The 20,792-nt window shown below is 50.4% G+C and overlaps 1 protein-coding gene across 1 annotated transcript; it reads right to left on the bottom strand.

Annotated features, from left to right (window-relative positions):
* Nucleotides 1-1,364: 1,364 nt before the first annotated feature.
* Nucleotides 1,365-14,826, bottom strand: THEMIS2 (thymocyte selection associated family member 2). The gene is made up of 6 exons (XM_020909119.2): nt 14,694-14,826; nt 11,998-12,138; nt 9,102-9,512; nt 6,183-7,255; nt 2,438-2,594; nt 1,365-2,011 (listed from the first exon to the last, which is right to left on the bottom strand). The coding sequence occupies exons 1-6, from the start codon at nt 14,785-14,787 to the stop codon at nt 1,959-1,961; spliced, it is 1,929 nt and encodes a 642-aa protein (XP_020764778.2). The 5' UTR covers nt 14,788-14,826; the 3' UTR covers nt 1,365-1,958.
* Between the last annotated feature and the right edge of the window lie 5,966 nt (nt 14,827-20,792).

The raw sequence follows: 20,792 nt of genomic DNA, 5'->3' as shown, positions 1-20,792 counted from the left end.
AGCAGAACAGTACTGTGACCCAAGTTCTCAGAAATCCCCAATGTCACGGCCAAGCCATGAGTCCAGCCTTCTCTCAGGAAGATCTTTCTAGGTGTACAGGTGGGAAATATTGAGAGAAATTCAAAACTCTTGATACATTTTTGAGCATGCACCCCCAAGTAACATTCCTTTATTTAACAGTTATTTACATCTGTTACTATGTTAGTTTGTTACGTATATTACAAAACATTCAAAAATTAGAAATGAAAAAGGATATTAAAAATAAATATGAAGGGATACTAATACAGTTAACCCTGAACATCACAGTGTGAATTGTGCAGGTCCACTTATACTCAAGATTTTTTTCAATAAGTACACACTTCACAATCCGCAGTTGGCTGAATCTGCATATACAGAGGGCCAACTGTAAAGTTACATGTGGATTTTTGACTGTGTGGGGATCAGTGCGTTGACCCCCTTGTTCCAGGATCAGCTGTAATTTTTCTGTTTCCCCGTCAGTCATCGTGTGTGCTCACTTTGGAGATCACTGCTGGGGGGTGCCGGGACTCTAACCTCATAATAATACTCTCCCCCCGCCCAGTGGTTTATCGTGGAGGGAAAGGAGACCAGCAGCCTGAGGGTGGTGTCTGCCTTTGGTCCATTCCCTGCCTGCCCCCGTTGCTCTGGTAAGACATTAACAATGTGGTTTTCAACCATGTTTTCCATTTAAGCCCAGCTTTCCCTGCTGGGAAATCACTGCCTTCTCCTCATGGTAGCATTTGGCCACTCAGAAATGCCCTTCTGAGGAAACTGGTGGTCCTCTCCTCTGCCTCCCTTCTGTGACCTCACTCAGTTTGGTGCCAAAACCCAGCGCAGACTTGACAGTGAAAGCTGCTGCCGTTTTGCATGTGGTCCTGACCCTAGGGGTCCTGTGCCCGGGAGGAACTCTTCTTTGCTTACTGCTTTCCCAGAGTGCTCTGTTCCTCAGCATCCGCTGTGTAGTAAGACTGTGTCTGCGGAGGAGGGTGTGGGAACTGCCGTGAAGACAAGGATGAGTGCTAGGTACTGGAGACTGGCCCAGCAGCAACAGTCACCGCGCAGTGGTCACCTGGAGAGCTCCGTGCTGGGGTGTGGCATGGGTCCAGAGAGCCGGAGGGATGGTGGTAGGCAAAGGAAGGACACTCGGGTGTAATGCCTAGAATCCAGGAATGGAAACGGGACCCTCTGTTCTGCTCCCACCTCACCTGGAGACTCCTACCATCTATTTGTCCATCCTGTCCTCTGCTGACAATCCTGCCATTGTCTACCTCAGAGAGTTGAGAATTTAGATAGGGCTTGTAGAGTCTGGCACACAGATGCAACTTAATAAGTCATCATGATTATCATTTTTCCAGAAGCTCAGATGTAATTTTTATTCTCTGGTTTTGAAATAATACTGGATAGTCACCTCTAGCTGTTGATGTGCTGGGTGCCGCAGAGATGAGGAAGACAGTCCCAGTCCCTCGGGCTCAGAGCTGGGGATGGGGAGGGGGAGACGAGAGTGGAGAAGGGGTGGTACATGTTTTAAAAAAACTCCCACTGCAGCGTGTGATCAGGATTGAGTCCCCTTTACCAAGAGGCAGAAGGCACTGTGCTGCCAGCATCAAGGTGGGCAGTCTCTTGGATTCCTTTCTGCACTAACTAGTGGGACAGCTGGTATTGCAGACGCAGGATTGAGGAGAACCCAGTTGGCTACTTGATACCAAAGCTCTGAGGCTGAGAGCCGAATGCAGGATGCTGGGCCCAGAGAAGCCAGCTCTGGTGGCAGGAACCTGGACCTGAGGGGAGCAGGTGCAGGTTTCCAGTCAGTCCCCAGACGGCCATTCCTCATCCTGATTTCTGAGAGGTCTTGTCCAAGGTCCTCTACAAGCCTCTAACTGTCAGCTGGTATCTCGGATTCCCTGAGAAGCAGCAGTTAGGACGTAAGGTTCCTTCAGGGCCTAGAGGGTTTTCGAAAACTGCTCAAGTATTTCTTCGTAATCATGTTCATCATCTGCAAAAGAACCCCAGTAAGTAAGGATCTTCAGCCTTAGATTGCTTCCCCTCTTTAGGGCACTTCCACCCCCTGGACAGGGGAGGGTTTGGTCTGGACGCTCTAAGGTCCTTGCTAGCCCAGAAGCCACAATTGGTTGTGTCTGCACACTTTGCCAACGTTCCCGTGCGCCTCGGGGAGGGTAGTTGGGGGATGAAGTCATTTTGCTTGCCAGGGCCCTGGAGCCCCTAGAAGGACAGTAAGGATCCTTCAGCCTAAGCTCACGCCATATAGGCCTGTGCATCCAACTAGGACTGCAGAAGGGTCTGGCCACAGGCAGGGCCCTGCTGAGGGTATGGCTGGTGCCATCAGAGGCACAGCAGCAACAGAATGGTGTGGGGGAAGGGAGAAGCAAGGACTGGATGAACAGGGGCTGCGGGAACTCACCTGAATCTTCAGTGATGGGCACGGCGGGCCTGTGGCCCTTCTTGCGGCCAGGAACCTCACTGTATAAATTGGAGCTGTCCTGGGTGACCTTTGGCAAGGACTTCGTCCCAAGTTTAGGTAGCAGAGGTGGTTCCTGCAATCTGGAGACTTGAGAGGACTGTGTGGGAGAAAAAGCAGAAGTCAGTGGGGTCTCAAAAAACAGGGTGGCAGAGTCCACGAAATACAATTTCCTCCAAATGTCACTTCCTCTGCTCCCCTCTGAACTTCCTTTTCAGAGTAGCACATCTCAGAACACCAGGAGTTTTTGCTACAAGCATTTGAAATGTTCTTTGGCAGGGGAAAAGGGGATCAGGATGAGGGATAACGGGATTGGGGGCCAGACAGGAAAATGTCCCTGCATTTTTCCACAGGGATTTAGTTATTGTCCTTCAGATCTGTCACCGAAGGAATAAACTGTAGTCACAAAGCCTCAGAATTAAGAGTGCAGGGCTGAGAAGCGTCCCAGAGGAAGAAGACTTTTACTGAACTCCTGCCATGTGCCAAACACACGATGTGCCAAACACTGTATGCATGTTGGCTCATTTCATCCTCTGAGGAGCTGTTTGAGTTCCTAGTTTGTAGGTAAGGAACCAGGCTCAGTGAAAAATGTGCCACGTCACACCTCACGGGATCCCTGGCCAGGTCAAGCTTGGGACCCAGAACAGGTCTGTGACCTCTAAAAAGCTGCTGCTCGGGACATCCCTGGTGGTCCAGTGGTTAATAATCCGCCTGCTAGTGCAGGGGGACACAGGTTCGATCCCTGGCCTGGGAGGATCCCACATGCCACGGGGCAACTATGCTTGTGCGCCACGACTGCTGAGTCTGTGCTCTAGAGCCCACGTGCCGCAACAAGAGATGTCACTGCAACCACAATGAGAAGCAAGTACACCGCAACTCGAGAAAGCCCGCGCCCAGCAATGAAGACCCAGCGCAGCCAGAAATAAACAGAACAAAACTAAAGCCACTGCTTTTCCCGCCATGCTTTCAGGAGCAAACAGTACAGTTCCCTGGTGAGCAGCAGAGAACACTTGTGCCCAGGGAGGGAGACTTGCTGGTTCTAGGACAACAAGCAGGAAACGGGCCCAAAGAAACCAAGGCTGGGGCGGAGGTCTCAGCTCTGTACCGCATTCTTTCCAACACTGTCACAGGCCTGTGTTTCAGATGTCCTAGTCTATTCTTGATTCTTGTCAGAAAACAACTACCCTACCCATTGCCCCACAGATATGAGCCCCTTCTGGGGCTGAGATGGCTCGGGGTCACCTTTTAACTTCCACCACCATCCCACTACCTCCCTACACAGTACAAAATACAAGTCTCGCCACATCCCAAAACAATAGGCTTGTTAACAGTTTACAAAGTGCGTTTTATATATATCATTCTCCCCTACGCCCCAGCACGCCTCTTCGTGCAGACCCAATTTCAACCCCCAGCCTGCCACTTGCCAGGGGTGTGTGTGTGTGTGTGTGTGTGTGTGTGTGTGTGTGTGGTGTGTGTGTGTGTGTGGTGTGTGTGTGGTGTGTGTGTGTGTGTGTGTGTGTGTGTGTGGTGTGTGTGTGTGTGTGTGTGTGTGTGTGTGTGTGTGTGTGTGTGGTGTGTGTGTGTGTGTGTGTGTGTGTGGTGTGTGTGTGTGTGTGTGTGTGTGTGTGTGTGTGTGTGTGTGTGTGTGTGTGTGTGTGTGTGTGTGTGGTGTGTGTGTGGTGTGTGTGTGTGTGTGGTGGGTGTGTGTGGTGTGTGTGTGTGTGTGTGCTTAGTCGCTCAGTTGTGTCCGACTGTGTGTGTGTGTGGTGTGTGTGTGTGGGTGTGTGTGTGTGTGTGTGTGTGTGTGCTTAGTCGCTCAGTTGTGTCTGTGTGTGTGTGTGCTGTGTGTGTGTGTGTGTGTGCTTAGTCGCTCAGTTGTGTCCGACTCTTTGTGACCCTTTGGGCTGGAGCCCTCCAGGTTCCTCTGTCCATGGGATTTTTCAGGCAAGAATACTGAAGTAAGTTGCCATACCCTCCTCCAGGGGACCTCCCCAGCCCAGGGATCAAACCAGAGTGTCCTGTCTCCTGCATTGCAGGTGGGTTCCTTACCTGCTGAGTCATTGGAGAAGCTCTAACTATGATCTGAGGTAAACTCTGTGCCTCTTGCTTTCTCAACCGTAAAAAGAACTGCCAATGCCCACCTCAGAGGGAGGTCGTGAGGGCTGTGGGGGTGCTGCATATAAGGTGCCTGCCCCAGAGTAAGCGCCCAACAAGTGAAAGTGAAAGTTGCTCGATGGTGTCTGACTCTTTGTGACCCCACGGACTATACAGTCCATGGAATTCTCCAGGCCAGAATACTGGAGTGAGTAGCCTATCCCTTCTCCAGCAGATCTTCCCGATCCAGAAATCGAACCGGCGTCTTCTGCATTGCAGACGGGTTCCTTACCAACTGAGGCGAACAAAACCGCACTAAGATTTATCAACGTTATCTCAGGCTCACTGGTGAGGAAACGTGCCCAGAGAAGGGGTGCAGGCCACAGAGTGCGGAAGCTGGGATGTGAACCTGGTGTTTCTGACCCTGCAGTTCTTTCCCCCTTGTAATTCAAGCTGGTTCCGTTCAGATTCACTGGCAGTGAGTTTTTCTCACCTCCTCCGCCTGCCTTGGAGTCAGCGGAGCCTGCCCCACAGAACTCTTGTTCTAGCCCGAGAGACCAAATACAACTGATTAAAACGTCATGACTGGACGTTCCTGGTGGTCCAATGGTTAAGAATCAGCCTCCAACGCAGGGGACATGGCTTCAATCCCTGGTCCAGGAAGATTCCACAAACTGTGAGATAGCTAAGCCCACACGCCTGGAGCCCATGCTCGGCAACAAGAGAAACCCACAAACCACAACTCAAGTAGCCCCCGCTCGCTGCAACTAGAGCGAGTGCGCACAGCAGTGAAGACCCAGCGCAACCAGAAAAAGAAAAATCGACAGGTGTAGCCCCGCCTCCAGGCTACATACAGCATGCAGTGTGCATACAGATGAGGAAGGACTGTCACTGCCTTGGAAGAAATCTAAGTTGAGCCTTGCCCAGGAGTCTGAAAGGAGGAAGAACATTCCTGGCAAAAAGACTGGCTTGCGTCAAGTGCTGAGGCGGGAATCTTGGCATATTGAGGGCACGTCAGGAGTTGGAGCGTGGGCTGCTGACATGGACAATCGGCCTGGGAAGGCGAGGCTGAAGTCAGCTCTAAAGGACCCTGGATACCATGTTAAGGGAGGCCATCACCCCCAGCAACAGGGAGCCACTGAAGGGTTCAGAAGATGGGGCTGAGGCCCCTCAGCGACCAGGAGAGATGTAGAAGGCCATTCCGATATTGGTGGGGAGGGGCTGAAGAGGCTGCTATAACGGTTCGGGTGAAAAGTGCTGTAGCCTGAGGTGGGGAGCGACAGCAGGGTTAGCAGAGACACGAAGAACCCCGTGAACCTGGAGTCACAACGCTATGCTCCAGTTCAGGGCCCCTGAGCTGTGTAACTTGGGATGCATCTCAGAGTCTCTGAGACCTCATTTTCTCAACCATAAAGTATGGATAATCACGCTGATGTCAGGATGGTCAGGATGGAATAGTAGGGACCAGGTGTGCACATTTATAAACCGCAGGTTCCCTACAACTGGAAGAGAAGTGCGACGCCAAAGAAAGAAGAGCAGGACTTGAATGATCCCAACAGAGGGCCCCTCCCTGCCCGCTGGGTTCTCTTGGTACCTTGACTCCTTTCTCCTTGCTCATCTGCTTCTTCTGCTCACTGAGGCCCTTACTCTTTGGAGGCCTGGGCGGGGGAGCTTGACTCTCAAAGGCCGGTAGCTTCCGCAGGCGATAGTAGAAGGCCTCCGTCAGCTCCTCCACTGTGGCCGTGGGCAGGGGCCCAGAAGGCTGGCCCGGCAGCTCCTCGACCTCTGCGACAGTCAGATCCAGCCACCGGGGAGGGATCTCGAAGCACATCTCGGGGTCGGAGTCCAGGCTGACCACCAAGAAGGGTTCCAGGATCTTCTCTTCCAGCTGCAGGCCCGGGAAGGAGGGCAGAGGGTCGGCGGGGTGCCTGGGGTCCTTGGCCACCACCTTGACCTCACAGGGCAGTGAGAACTGGGCAGTCAGGTCCTGCAGGCTGTAGCGCCGGGCATCGCTCAGCTCCTCCACAAAGCCGCCAGAGAAGTAGAGGGGCAGCAGAATCTGTTCTTGGTCCTCCGCCTCTTCATCCTCCCCAGACTCTTCCTCCCCAGTCTGCTCACCTAGCCGCTGACACACCAAGACATCTATGTCCTTCTCATGTTGCCCAAGGGCCTGGCCAGACCCCAGCACCTCCAGCCTGTCACCCACAGCCAGGGACGCAAACCCCAGGTTCTCCAGCTCATCTCCCTCACAGTCCTTTGTGGTCACGACCCGGAGTGGCTGGCCTGGCTGGGAAGCTCCCAGCAGGTCATAGGCCGTGGGGAACTCTCTCGGCCGCCGCCGCAGCTTGCCCCGGTAGGCGCCGGAGATCATGAAGTGTCTGGGCACCTTCCGGCCCCTGGTCGAGGCCAAGAACCGCCAGGGCGGCGAAGCCACGCCATGGAGGCAGAGCCTCTGGCCCTTCTGTAAGGAGTTCAGCCACGGGCTGAGGAAGCTGGGGGACCCCTCCGGAACTTCCAGGATCTCTGTGGCCAGGGGGAAGGGGCCTCCCCGGGCCAGGGCCTCGCTCAGCAGCAGCGGCTGTATGAAGTGAATGTGCTGCGAGGAGGCGGTGACATCTTCCACGTCGACCTCCAGGGTGGAGGGGATCTTGACGACGGTCCTGCGCACTGTGGAGGGGAGAGGTCAGCCCGGGCCCACGCCCTCCTCCCCTCAGAGGTCTGGGACTGCTGACCTCCTGCCTGTCTCCATCTTTTCCTTCCTACCAGCATTTTCCTATTGTGCCAGCTTCCTCGCCCACTCCTTTCCTTCTACCTCTTTTTAAAAAGTTATTATAGGGACTTCCCTGGTGGTCCAGTGGTTAAGACTTCGCCTTCCAATACAGGGGGGTGTGTGTTTAACCCATGGTCGGGGAACTAAGACCCCTACATGCGTGCCTAGTGGCCAAAAAAACCAAAACATAAAGCAGAAGCAATATTGTAACCAATTCAATAAAGACTTTAAAAATGATCTACATTAAAAAAAAAACTCTTTAAAAATTAAAAAAAAAAGTTATTATAGAAAGTTTTAAATGTTTACAAAAGTAGAATAAGTATTGTGAACCCTTATGTACCTGTCATCCAGCTTCAACATTAAACCATCTTCTTTCATTTATACCCCCATCTATCCATTCCCCCTCCACTGGGTTACTTTGAATCAGAATAATCATATCTTGCCATCTGTGACCATTTCAGTGTGTATTGCTAAAAGAAGAATAATTAAAATTTTAATAACAACTAGGTAATGATCACATTGAAATAATAATTTGGTAATTCCTTAATATCACTGAATATCCAGTCAGTTTACTTTTAAAATTTTAATTGAATTTTGAATATAATTGTATAAACTGTCTTTCCAAATCCTTTCTGGATTTGAACAGATAAAGTCAAATCAAGAAAAACACTGACTACATGACTTTGGACAACGTCCTGTCCTGGTGTTGAAAGTGCCAAGTGCATTAAACTCTAAGAGAACGAGGAAAACTGGCCTACCCACTGTGCTGGGTGAGTCGCACCACATGGAGGTTGGAACAGGGAATGTTCCCATTTTGCAGATGAGAACACTGAGACCCCGAGGAGTGGTGATGACTTCCCTCAGGTCACAGGTTGGCAATTTTGCTCTGTGCCAGACGAGCTGATAACTGGTTGAAGCTGGGAGATGGGCACATGCAGGCTCATTATATTGTTTTTGGTTTGTTTTTTTTTCCTTTAGAATGTTTTCTAGATTACCTGAGCTGCCTCATTCTCCAGGACAGCCAACTTGTTATTAAAAAAAAAAAAAAAACTAGTAAACAAAGCATAGGTTCTTTAAGACAGTCCTCAGTGAGGCTTCTGGTAGCATCCAAAGCAGGGTTGATGAGACAGAGGTCTGGCCAGTTGGAGGCCAAGCCTGACTGGAGGTAGAAGAACGGGGTGGGGGTGCCCTGGGAACCTCGACATCTACACCAATCCTTCTACCTCTGCTCCAGCGTGGCCGCCGACAGGCCAGACCTGGCAGGTTCTGCCTCTGTTTCACCAACGCTCTGTGTGCGGCCACCAGCCCGCCTAAGAAGTGACCTAAGAAACAGCCGGGGGACTCAGCCAGACAGTGCCTTTTCCCAGACTGGAGGCCCTTCACCAACAATCCTGCCCTCCCCAGGAACAGGAAAATACATTTCTCCAGAGCAAAGGCTCAAGGTTTCACTTTGTAACACTCTGTTTCTTTGTCCTAGCAGTGGACAAGCGCACAACCCAACTTCTGCCCAGTTTTATAAACTATATGGGATCTCACCTAAGTTACCCTGTTTTCCTATCTCCTTTTGCACCCAGCTTCCACTGCTGGGGAATCTTTACTCTGTTACACTGTATATACCAGGTAAACCACCCAGAATCCCTGGTCTATCCACAGGGAGGGGGGCATTGTCCATCAGAGCAGCTCCCCTGGGACCTCGCTGTCCCTCCCGCCTCCCACCCCCATCCTCCTGCCCCGGGAACTCACAGTGCATGATGGCTTCGACCTCATACTGGGGCATCAAGGTCAGGGAGCGCCAGGGGAAGGCGGAGCAGGTGAGGAGGGCGTCCTTTAGGGCGGGGTCCTGCAGCACCTGGAGCAGGGTCCGAGGGGGCCCGGGCTCCAGTTTCCAGAAGGGCCCCTGCTGGGACAAGGGCAGGTGCAGAAGGACCTGCTGGGCCCCGGAGTCCAGCACGCAGCGGGCACAGCAGGTCCCCATGTGCATCTCCACAGCCTCCAGCTTGAGGGGCTGCTCTTCAGGCACCACCCTGGCCTTGGTGGTGATTCTGTGGGTCGACATGAAGCGGATGGGCAGTAGCTTGGAGCTCTGGGTTGCAGCATAGACCAGCTCCTCCAGGGTTCCATAGCTCTGGGGGCCGGTGAGGAAGCTGAAGTGGCCTGTGGGGGCACAGCAGGGGCTGTCAGGGTGGGGCAGGCTTTTGCTCAGCCTAGGGCCATGAACCCCACACCCAGCTCTGGCTGCAGAGAACCAGGCAGAATCCCGAGGACAGGGGTCAAAGGTGGGCCAGCGTTGGCATATCCGGGCTGCAGGGCTGAGGGACTAGAGGCAGCAAGTGACCGTATCGAGTGGACAGCGAGGGGCAGGGCTGGGGACGGCTCCTTCCGACACAGACACAGAGGGACTGTCAGCAGAGACAGAACAGGACAGACACGCTGACTGCCACATTCTCCCGGCTCCCAGCCCCTCCTGCCCCTGACGTTTTCCATCTTTGCCCCCAGATAGCTCAGCACTGCTCTGTTTCCACACACTAGCTCCCATCACCCTGTCCTGGGTGGGTGAGCACCACTGTCCTTCCCAAACTAGAAACCCAAGAGCTATTGGCCAAATGACCCCTGACCTCCCTTTTCCCCTTCCACCCCCGCCCCCTGCCCTGTCCATTCTTCTGCCACCAGACTGGCCTAAGATACCCCATGTCCGGAGGTAATATCACTTCTTGCGTTTTCCTGCCCCAAACCCTCCACACAAATCTATTCAAGGAAACAGCACACAAACTCGGTCTGAAGGATATTCTGCAAAAGTATTGATCTGGACTCTTCAAAAAACACTGATATCAAGGCAAAGGCAGGCGGAGGAACTATTTCAGCCTAAAGGAGACTAAAGGAGGCCAAACTGAATGTCACGTGTGATCTGGGGCTGGATTCTGAATCAAGGCAAACACCAGGCTATCAAGGATATTATAGGGTAGCTGGTGAAATTTGAATACAGACTGTGGATTAAACAGTAGTATTGTATCAATACTAGATTTTCGGAATTTAATCACTGAACTATAGTTTTGTGAGTGAACGCCTTTGTTTTCTAAGAGATACACTCAATATTAGGAGTAATATTTAGATGTAATGGGGCATCATGTCTGTAACTTACTCTCAAATGGTTCAGAAAAAGAGATATATATATATATATATATATATATACACACACACACAGATAAAAAGATTACATATATACACACATATAATAGTAATATATGTTCATATGTATGTATATGTATATATAATATACACAGAGAGAAAACAAATGTAACAAAATGCTTAATAATTGGTGAATCTGGATAAACAGTATATAGGAATTCTAGAAAGTCTTCTGTAAGTCTGAAATTATTTCAAGTTTTTAAAAAATCCTCAAAATAGAAAACAAAACACATCACTTCCCTTTTTAAAACCCTCTTTGGCCACTTAATAGCTTCAAAATAAAGACTGAAATGGATCAGTGCCCCACACAAGCCCGCCTCAGTGGTCTGGCTTCCACTCACCTCCCCACCTCTTGCTCCTCACCTGGAACCCATGCCCTCACCAGGCCCCTTACAGACCTGATGCCCCGTTATATTTAAATATTACTCCTAATATTTGGTGCATGTCCTAAAAAACAAAAACATTCACTCACAAAACTGTACTTCGGTGATTAAACTCAGGAAACCATACTGAAAAGAAGCCCCCCGAGGGTGCCTGCTCTGAGCCCAGCCCTGTTCTGAGCGCATCATACGTGGCAACTCATTCAATGCTCACATCAAACCTTGTTGCTGTTCATCGCTCAGTCGGGTCTGACTCTGCGGCCCCGGAGACTGCAGCACGCCAGGCTTCCCTGTCCTTCACTATCTCCCGGAGTTGGCTCAAACTCGTGTCCATTGAGTAGGTGATGCCATCAAGCCTGACTGCCTCATTACAGAAAACGGAGCTGAGGCAAAGAGACCATGGGAACTCACCACGGCCACAGCTAGTAGCCGGCAGACCTGGGAGTTCCCATCCAGGGTGCTGGTTCTAGCGTCTGGGCCTGCAGACCGCCACACACCTACTGCAGTGACTGTGCTTTGTACACATGCCACTCCCTCTAGCTGGGATCCTTCCTCCAGCTCAGGTGCTACCTCCCCAGGAAGCCTGCACAGACCTCTGAGGCAGGCCCCTCGCGCCCAGAGCCCTCTCTAAAGGGTGCCTACCGCTGCTGTCCTCCTCCTGCCATCCTGGAAGCTCCCCACCAGAGGAGGCTGCATCTGATTCATCCTGAGCGCACACCCCCCAGCCCCTAGCACAAGGCCTGGTGCGCAGCAAGGGTCAATAAATGTTTGGTGAGTGAATGTGGGGATGAAGACAAAAACAGGCACGTGGACAAAGACACAAAATAGGGAAAGTCTCCGCCAAGAGGCAGACGTCATCAGAGATGGACAAGGATAGCACAAAGCCATGCCAGCTCGGGGCACCGTCAGAGCGCTCAGGGGTCATCTGCGCCTCGGGGATAGGTGGCGGTGGATGTGAGAGGGCCGTGGGGGCCAACCCAGAGGGCCGGGGGTTTGTGCAGGGAGTCCAGTGGGTCTGAGAGTGTGCCTGGAGGGTCCTGGGGCACTCAGGGAGGCAGAAGTGCCCGCCTTACCCTGGAAGTTGGGAGCGAGCTCGGTGGTCTGGCCTGTCCCCGGGTTCTCACAGACCACCTTTTGGAGGCGAACGTGGGTGACCTTGATCAAGTCTCCTGTGGAGAGGCAGCACTCGTTCCCAGAGATCTCGTAGATGGAGCCTGCAGAAACACAGACTCGGTTTCACCCATTCAGTGAATGCCAGTCACTGGGGGCCAGGGCTCTGTTCCCCCAAGGCGCCGCTCACCACACCTTTGCCCGCACTGTTCCCACCACCTGGAATGCCCTTCCCTGTCTTCCCTGCCCAGCACCCACTGGCTCCTCTGTCCTCAGGCAGCATCGATGCCACTTTGCCTGCTTTTAGCGCTGACCGTACCCCTCTGTGGTCACAGCCCCCAGCCTCCAGAACTTAACTCATACAACAGGACTGATCCAGCTCACCCAGCACAGGCTCAGCCTCAAAGAGGGTGTTTTAAGTCACAAATGAATAAACCACCCAGTAAATCCCAATTCCCTTATTGCGTGCTAAGTCGCTTCAGTCGTGTCCAACCCTTTGGGACCCTATGGACTGTTAGCCTCCCGGGCTCCTCCATCCATGAGATTCTCCAGGCAAGAAACCTGGAGTGGGTTGCCATGCCCTCCTCCAGGGGATCTTCCCCACCCAGGGATCGAGCTCAGGTCTCCTGCATTGCAGGTGGATTCTTTACTATCTGAGTCACTGGAGAAGCCCAATTCCCTTATTAGACAGTTGCAAAGTCAAGCCCAGAGAGGCTCTGAGATCACACAGAGCCAAACACCCACACTGGCACTTTCTTCCTCAAATGACTTGTTTTTAAAGGAAGCACAGGAGAGAATGGCAGGCCACTGAGAGGGTGGGCCCTGTAGGCAGGGTTCCGGGCCCCCACTTTCAAGCACAGTAGCCCCACGTTTCCTGGTTTCAAGAGCTTAAAGCAGCATCCAGAACATGGAAGGTGCTCGATAAAGATCTCTCCACTAGGACAGTGCGTAGGCCCCCACCCCGCCATCCTGCTGAACAAAGGACAGACATTGCAGGTGGGCAAACCTTGAGGCCACTTGACTCTACCTCACACCGAGGGCAGCCCCAGCAGGGCCTGAAAAACTGATGAAAACCCCATCCCTTACCCCCAGGAAAATACACTCAGGCTCCAACACACAGTTTAGGCTCCAGACCCTCAGGGCTGGTAAGAACAGCAGCCCTGGTGCTGGGGATGGCCTCGATGCCCACCGCTGTGCCCAGTTCTGCAGGGGTATCACCGTGCTCAAGACTCATGACTATCCTTGGAGGGAAGGACTTTTTGTTCCTATATAAGGACTTGGCAAGGATGAATGGGCGGGCAGCCCAAGATGATCAGGTAATAAAAGGCATTACCAGGACTCGGGCCCGGATGTCTGCCTCCAACCTGGGGCTCCGAACCACGCAGCAATCAGAGCCACCTGTCCCACCAGGATCACCACTGGCCCTTCTCCAGCTCACCCCCACCCCCACGCAGTCACCTTGTCAGGTTCTCTTCTCCTTACTTCCTCCACTTCCCTTCTCCCGGGGTGGGGGTGGGGAGCAGAATGAGGAAACAAATATTGTGACACAGTGCGGGGTGGGGCGGGGGGAGTCAGGAGGAGAGCAAACAGCACAGATGCCTGCAGAAAGCTCCCAGAGACAGGAAGAGTGAGATTTGAACCCAGATCCCTCAAGAGGGATTCCCAAGCGGGCCTGGCAGGGCCCCATGGCCTGGTGGCGGGTCCCGCCGCCGGTGGCCCTTCAGGTGTCTCAGCCTTGATCTGTGACCCCACTTGGAGCCTCAGAACGCTTTCCTGTGCGGAGCAAGGGAGCAGGTGGAGGGAACAGGATGGGTCAGGGCACTCAGGCGGAGTTTGCTCTCGAAGGAAGGAACCTTCTCCACCCCACCCAGACTCTCGCTTCCCTCTCTCCTCCGCCTCCTCCTTCCCCACTCAGCCGCCCACAGTTCCTCCCGCCCGCCCCCGCTCAGAGCTGCCGCCTCTCCCTTCACCTTCACGGCCTGTCAATTCTTCCCCTCTAGATCTTTCAGGCAATGACTACTGACAAAGCCCCAGCTGTGCGCCACCCCTGTGAACCAGGCGGGCTGCGGCCAGGTGGGCAGATGTGCGGGCGTGCAAGGAGCCAGGAGGGCTTCCCGGAGGAGGAGTGGTTTCAGCTGCGAACCAAAGAGCTGGTCGAATCAAGTACTGCCCAATGCCGACTAGAGGGGCAAAGGTGGGTTTGGAGGGACGGAAGAATAGGACACGTAGACAGGTGTCAAGGTGGGGCAGCGGAGGGTACAAGGAGGGGAGGGCTGACCTGGCCCTTCAGAATCATCAAGCAACAGCTCCCCGTCGCGAGCGCCTGAGTGCCGAGACCGCGCAGGGTCCGACCTCCTGCAATGCGCCCGACGGTTCCAGCCCAGCTTGGCTCGGTTCCACCCACCTGAGTATCTGAGCTCAGTGACTTCCCATCGCCACCCTGCCGGGCAGTCAGCGACCACCCCCCTCCCACCAATTCCACGGAGGCCAAAGTCGTGGCCCGGAGAAGCTGGAGAGTGGCCCCAATCACACAGCTTGGGTAGCGGCAGCGTCGGATTCGAACCCCGGGGCGCAGGCCCCGGGTTTCCAACGTCCGGGTCGGGGGAAGCCGGTCCGAGGCGAGGCCGTGGGGTCGGAGGGGTCTCGGCCCTTCACTCACCCTGGAAGTAGACCCCCGAGCAGACCCGCAGCACACGCGGGAGGGAGGCGGGGTCCAGGGCGCACACGAAGTCCTGCAGCGACACCGGCTCCATGGCCCGTTCGGCTCGCTGGAAGCGGACTGAACTGCCTGCGCGCGGTCCAGCCCGGGCCGGCCCAGCGGGGCGAGGTTGGTCTGAGGCCCCGCCCAGGGGCGTTCCAGGACACCCACCCTCCCCTGCCGGCCCTAGTTCCCGCGTCTCTACACGGGGGTTGCAGTACCCACCTCTCACACTCGTGGCGCTATTGTAGAAAGTCAAGACCAGGACCTGACACAGGGGAGTTCAGTTTCAGTTCAGTAGCTCAGTCGGGTCTCTTTGCGACCCCATGGGCTGCAGCACGCCAGGCTTCCCTGTCCATCACCTACCCCCCGAGCTTATTCAAACTCATGTCCATCGCGTCCGTGATGCCATCCAACCATCTCATCCTCTGTCGTCCCCTTCTCCTCCCACCTTCAATCTTACCCAGCATCATGGTCTGTGCAAATGAGTCAGTTCTTCCCATCAGGCGGCCAAAGTATTGGAGTTTCAGCTTCAACATCAGTCCTTCCGATGAATATTCAGGACTGATTTGCTTTAGGATGCACTGGTTGGATCTCCTTGCAGTCCAAGGGACTCTCAAAAGTCTTCTCCAACACCACAGTTCAAAAGTATCAATTCTTCCGTGCTCAGATTTCTTTATAGTCCAACTCTCACATCCATACATGACTACTGGAAAAACGATAGCTTTGACTAGAGGGGCTTTTGTCAGTAAAGTAATGTCTCTGCTTTTTAATATGCTGTCTAGGTTGGTCATAGCTTTTCTTCCAAGGAGCAAGCATCTTTTAATTTTATGGCTGCAGTTACCATCTGCAGTGATTTTGGAGCCCTCAGAAATAAAGTCTGTCACTGTTTCCATTGTTTCCCCATCTATTTGCCATGAAGTGATGGGACCAGATGCCATGATCTTAGTTTTCTGAATGTTGAGTTTTAAGTCAACTTTTTCACTCTCCTCTTTCACTTTCATCAAGAGGCTCTTTAGTTCTTCGCTTTCTGCCATAAGGGTGGTGTCATCTGCATATCAGGTTATTGATATTTCTCCTGGCAATCTTGATTCCAGTTTGTGCTTCCTCCAGCCCAGTGTTTCTCATGATGTACTCTGCATATAAGTTAAATAAGTAGGGTGACAATATACAGCCTTGACGTACTCCTTTCCCGATTTGGAACCAGTCTTTTCTTCCATGTCCAATTCTAACTGTTGCTTCTTGACCTGCATACAGATTTCTCAGAAGGCAGGTCAGGTGGTCTGGTATTCCATCTCTTTAAAAGTTTTTCAGTTTGTTGTGGTCCACACAAAGGCTTTGGCATAGTCAATAAAGCAGAAGTAGATGTTTTTCTGGAACTCTCTTGCTTTTTCGATGATTCAGCAGATATTGGCAATTTGATCTCTGGTTCCTCTGCCTTTTCTAAATCCAGCTTGAATATCTGGAAGTTTACGGTTCATGCTTTGTCGAAGCCTGGCTTGAAGAATTTTGAGCGTTACTTTGCTAGTGTGTGAGATGAGTGCAATTGTGCAGTAGTTTAAACATTCTTTGGCATTGCCTTTCTTTGGGACTGGAATGGAAACTGACCTTTTCCAGTTCTGTGGTCACTGCTGAGTTTTCCAGATTTGCTGGCATATTGAGTGCAGCACTTTCACAGCATCATCTTTTAGGATTTGAAATAGCTCAACTGGAATTCCATCACCTCCTCTAGCTTTGTTCGCAGTGATGCTTCCTAAGGCCCACTTGACTTCACATTCCAGGATGTCTGGCTTTAGGTGAGTGATCATACCATCATGGTTATCTGGGTCACGAAGATCTTTTTTGTATAGTTTTTCTGTGTATTCTTACCACTTCTTAATATCTTCTGCTTCTGTTAGGTCCATACTATTTCTGTCCTTTATTGTGCTCATCTTTGCATGAAATGTTCCCTTGGTATCTCTGATTTTCTTGAAGAGATCTCTAGTTTTTCCCATTCTATTATTTTCCTCTATTTCTTTGCATTGATCACTGAGGAAGGCTTTCTTATCTCTCCTTGCTATTCTTTGGAACTCTGCATTCAAATGGGTATATCTTTCCTTTTCTCTTTTGCCTTTAGCTTCTCTTCTTTTCTCAGCTGTTTGTAAGGCTTTGTCAAACAACCATTTTGCTTTTTGCCTTTCTTTTTCTTGGGGATGATCTTGATCACTGTCTCCTGTACAATATCGTGAACCTCTGTCCCGGGAGGCTCTGAGTAAATAAAAACTGGTCCCCATGTGCCTAGGCATCAGTGATGTACTCTATCGTGGAGGGGGGAAGAGGATGAAGATGAAGGAGAAATCCCCTACTCCCCCCTGCCCCCCATGCCCTCGTTATTCCACCCACATCCCCTGCCCTGGTCAATTAGAACTCCTGGTCCAGTTCTGAGTCTCACAGGAGGGACACAGCCCTGCCCTTTGGGTTTGAAGAGGAAGATAAAGCATCAGGTCTCCTAAATCCCTCTCAGGGACACTTCATGGTCCTCGACCGACAGGGAACTCATTAACTTTCCAGGATGCTCCTTCCCTCTGGACAATTCTCCTGAAAAATTCTTCCTTGGGCTAAAGAGAAATCTGCTTAGGACAGAGACCAACTATTTCTGATGACTGCAGAGAGATGGATAAGGATTTTCCATCTCCCTGTCCCTCAGCAGTTAGACCAACTAAGGTTCAAATCCCAGCTCCTTCTGTTGCTTGTTATATAATTTTAGGCAAATCACTTTGATTTTGAGTTTTCATTTCCTCACATGTAAAATGGAAGAAAGAACCTTTTCTGAGCTGGTTTCGAGAATTAAGTGAGATAATATAGATACTGTGCAAAATGCTTTATTTCAGTTTTTGTCACTATGAGAGTAACAGAAGACTTCTAATCAGAAATCATAACTAACGCTTAAAATAAAAATAAAAAGACATTTGACAAATAAAAAGAGGACATTCTTTTCTCACTACCCAAATATAACTAACATTTTGCAGTGTTCTTTCTACTCTTTATCCTGCTTGGGAATGTGCGTGGTGGTTTGTTTATTTGTTTTTAATTTTTTATTTACAGTAAAGTTGCAAAAATAGTAGAGATTTCCCATATATCCCTCAGCTAATTTAAAATTCCCCTGTTGGTATCATCTCTCATTACCAGGGTGCATTTGCCAAAACTAAGAAACCAACACTGCTGCGTTGCTGTAAACTGAACTACAGACATTATTTGAATTTTATCTGTTTTCTCAGTGATGTCCTTTTTCTGGTCCAGGATCCCAACAAAGTTTCCATGTTGCATTTAATCATAATGATTCCTGTCTGTGACACTTTCTCAACATTTCTCTGACCTTGTTTTTATAACCTTGATTGTCTTGAAGAGTACTCGTCAGATATTGTCCCTCAATTTGTTGTTATTGCTGTTGCTGTTTTCTGATGTCTTCCTATGACTAGACTGGGGTTATGAATTTTAGGGGCGGTTACTTCCCAGGTGAGGTGCCCTTCTTATCACATCCTCTGGGGCATACATGACATATCCACATGACTTCTCAGTGTGATGGTAACCTTAACCACTGGGAGGCAGCATCCAAATTATTTGGAATTCTTCTACAAGAAAAATTTGTCTTGGACTTCCCTGGTGGTCCAGTGGTTAAGGATCTGCCTGTGCCAGGGGACACGGGTTCGGGCCCTGGTACGGGAAGATTCCAGATGATGCAGAGCAACTGAGCCCACGTGCCACGACTACTGAGCCTGAGCTCTAGAGCCTCCGATCTGCAACCAGAGAAGCCACCGCAGTGAAAAGCCTGTGCACCGCAGCTAGAGAAAGCCCTGGCTCAGGAAGAGAGACCCAGGGCAGCCAACAATAAATAAACGAAGTTTTTATTTTTTTAATTTGTCTCTCCTCCCCCCCATTTATTTGTTTGACTTGATTTATTTTGGTTGCACTGAGTCTTTGTTTCTGCACCAGGGCGTTCTCTAGTTGCAGTGGGTGGTGGCGACTCTTTGCTGCGGTGTGCGGGCTCCTCATTGCGGTGGCTTCTCTCGTTGCGGAGCACGGGCTGTAGGCTGCAGGCTCAGTAGGTGTGGCGCATGGATTTCGTTGTTCCCTAGCATGTGGACTCTTCCCAGATCAGGGATCAAGCTAGTGTCAGCTACATTGGCGGGCAGATTCTTAACCACTGGACCACCAGGGAAGTCCCTCCCCTATTTATTTATTCAATTATTTATGTCAGTATGGTGGAGAAGGCAATGGCAGCCCACTCCAGTACTCTGGCCTGGAAAACCCCATGGATGGAGGAGCCTGGTGGGCTGCAGTCCATGGGGTCGTGAAGAGTCGGACACGACTGAGTAACTTCACTTTCACTTTTCACTTTCATGCATTGGAGAAGGCAGTGGCAACCCACTCCAGTGTTCTTGCCTGGAGAAACCCAGGGACAGGGGAGCTGGGGTGGGCTGGGGTCACACAGAGTCGGACACGACTGAAGCAACTTAGCAGCAGCAGCAGCAGCAGCATGTCAGTGTGGACTCATGTATATTTGTTTTATACTATGATTATAATCTAATACTACATTATTTGGTTGCTCAAATTCTTCCAGCTTTGGGAGCTCCTCGTCTGGCTCCTGGGCCCCTTTGCCATGGCCTCACTGTTCCTTTCTCTGAGCCCTTCCTTTCTGCCTGGTGCTCAGACATTCCCAGGTCATCTTGTCTTCTCCCTGCCCCCACCATACAATCAGCCATTTCTCCCAGAAGCCAGGATTTCCTTCTATCGGAGAATGGTGTTTAGAAACCACACTCTGGTTGCTGAGAGTCTCCTTGCTACTGCATTGCCTGTTCTTTTTGTCTTTTTTTTTTCCATTGCATAGACATTTACAGACACCACCTCCTGCCCTATGACCCAGCTAATGTCAGGTCCAGCCCTCAGTTCCAAGAAGAAGCTCCTCTGTTAAGAACTTCCACTTGCAAAATAAATGAGTGATAAGAAAGAAGTATAGAGTGTGGGCAATAGTCAATAATTATGTAACATCTCAGTACGGTGACAGATCATAACTAGAATCATCAAGGGGATCATCTTGAAATGTACAGAGATATTGAATCACTGTGTTGTGTGTCAGGAACTAACATAGTGTCATATCTCAACAGGCAAACAAACTCATAGAAAAAGATATCAGATTTATGCTACCAGAAGTAGGGGTGGGGGGAGGGGAAATTGGATGAAGACAGGCTAAAGGTACAAATTCCTTATAATATAAGTAAGTATTAGGGATATAATGTAGAAGATGATAAAGGCTATTAACAATTCTATGTGTTACATATGAAAGTGGTTAAGAACAAATTGTAGAGTTCTCATCACAAGGAAAAACATTTTTTCTGTTCCTTTACTTTTGTATCTATATAAGCTGATGGATATTCACTAATCTTTATGATGTGTGTAAGTCAAGCCATTATGCTGACACCTTAAATGTACACAGTACTGTACATCAGTTATTAATATATGTCCGTAAAACTAGAAGACAGATAAATAAGTAGATAAATAAATACAGCTGCTGAAGGGGAAAAAGGAGGAGGGGAAGAAGTTGTTCTTGAGTAATCATTTTCAACAGAAATTTTCAAATCCTGACTTTTCATTTGGTGTTTACCTTGTGAGCATTTTCCTGGATTCCTGGGCACAGAAGTGGGATTACCAAAACTGAGTAGGCAAAACGTACTAGTATTGACATATAGAAACCATCTCCTTGCCAGTACAACTTGCAGTTGTGTATCTATCTGTGTAATTGTTGGGTTAGCCAAAAAATTTGTCTAGTTTTTTTCTGTAAGATAGCTCTAGTAGCTCTTACTTATCTTTAACTTCATTTGAAGCACTGTCGTTAGTTTGTACTGTGATAGCTGTCATATCAGCATGCGTTTTTTTTTTTAACCTAAAAATTGGTGAATTTTTTGTGTAGCCGTTTAAATATTTAAGATGGAAGGAAAAAATAACATTTTTGGCCTATTATGTTTTATTATTTCAAGAAAGGTGAACATGCAAAAACAAACAAACAAAGATTTGTGCAGTGCA

Source organism: Odocoileus virginianus, chromosome 30 (genome assembly GCF_023699985.2).
Source record: "Odocoileus virginianus isolate 20LAN1187 ecotype Illinois chromosome 30, Ovbor_1.2, whole genome shotgun sequence".
NCBI classification, from domain to species: Eukaryota; Metazoa; Chordata; class Mammalia; order Artiodactyla; family Cervidae; genus Odocoileus; species Odocoileus virginianus.
This window is presented reverse-complemented; position numbering and strand designations above follow the sequence as displayed.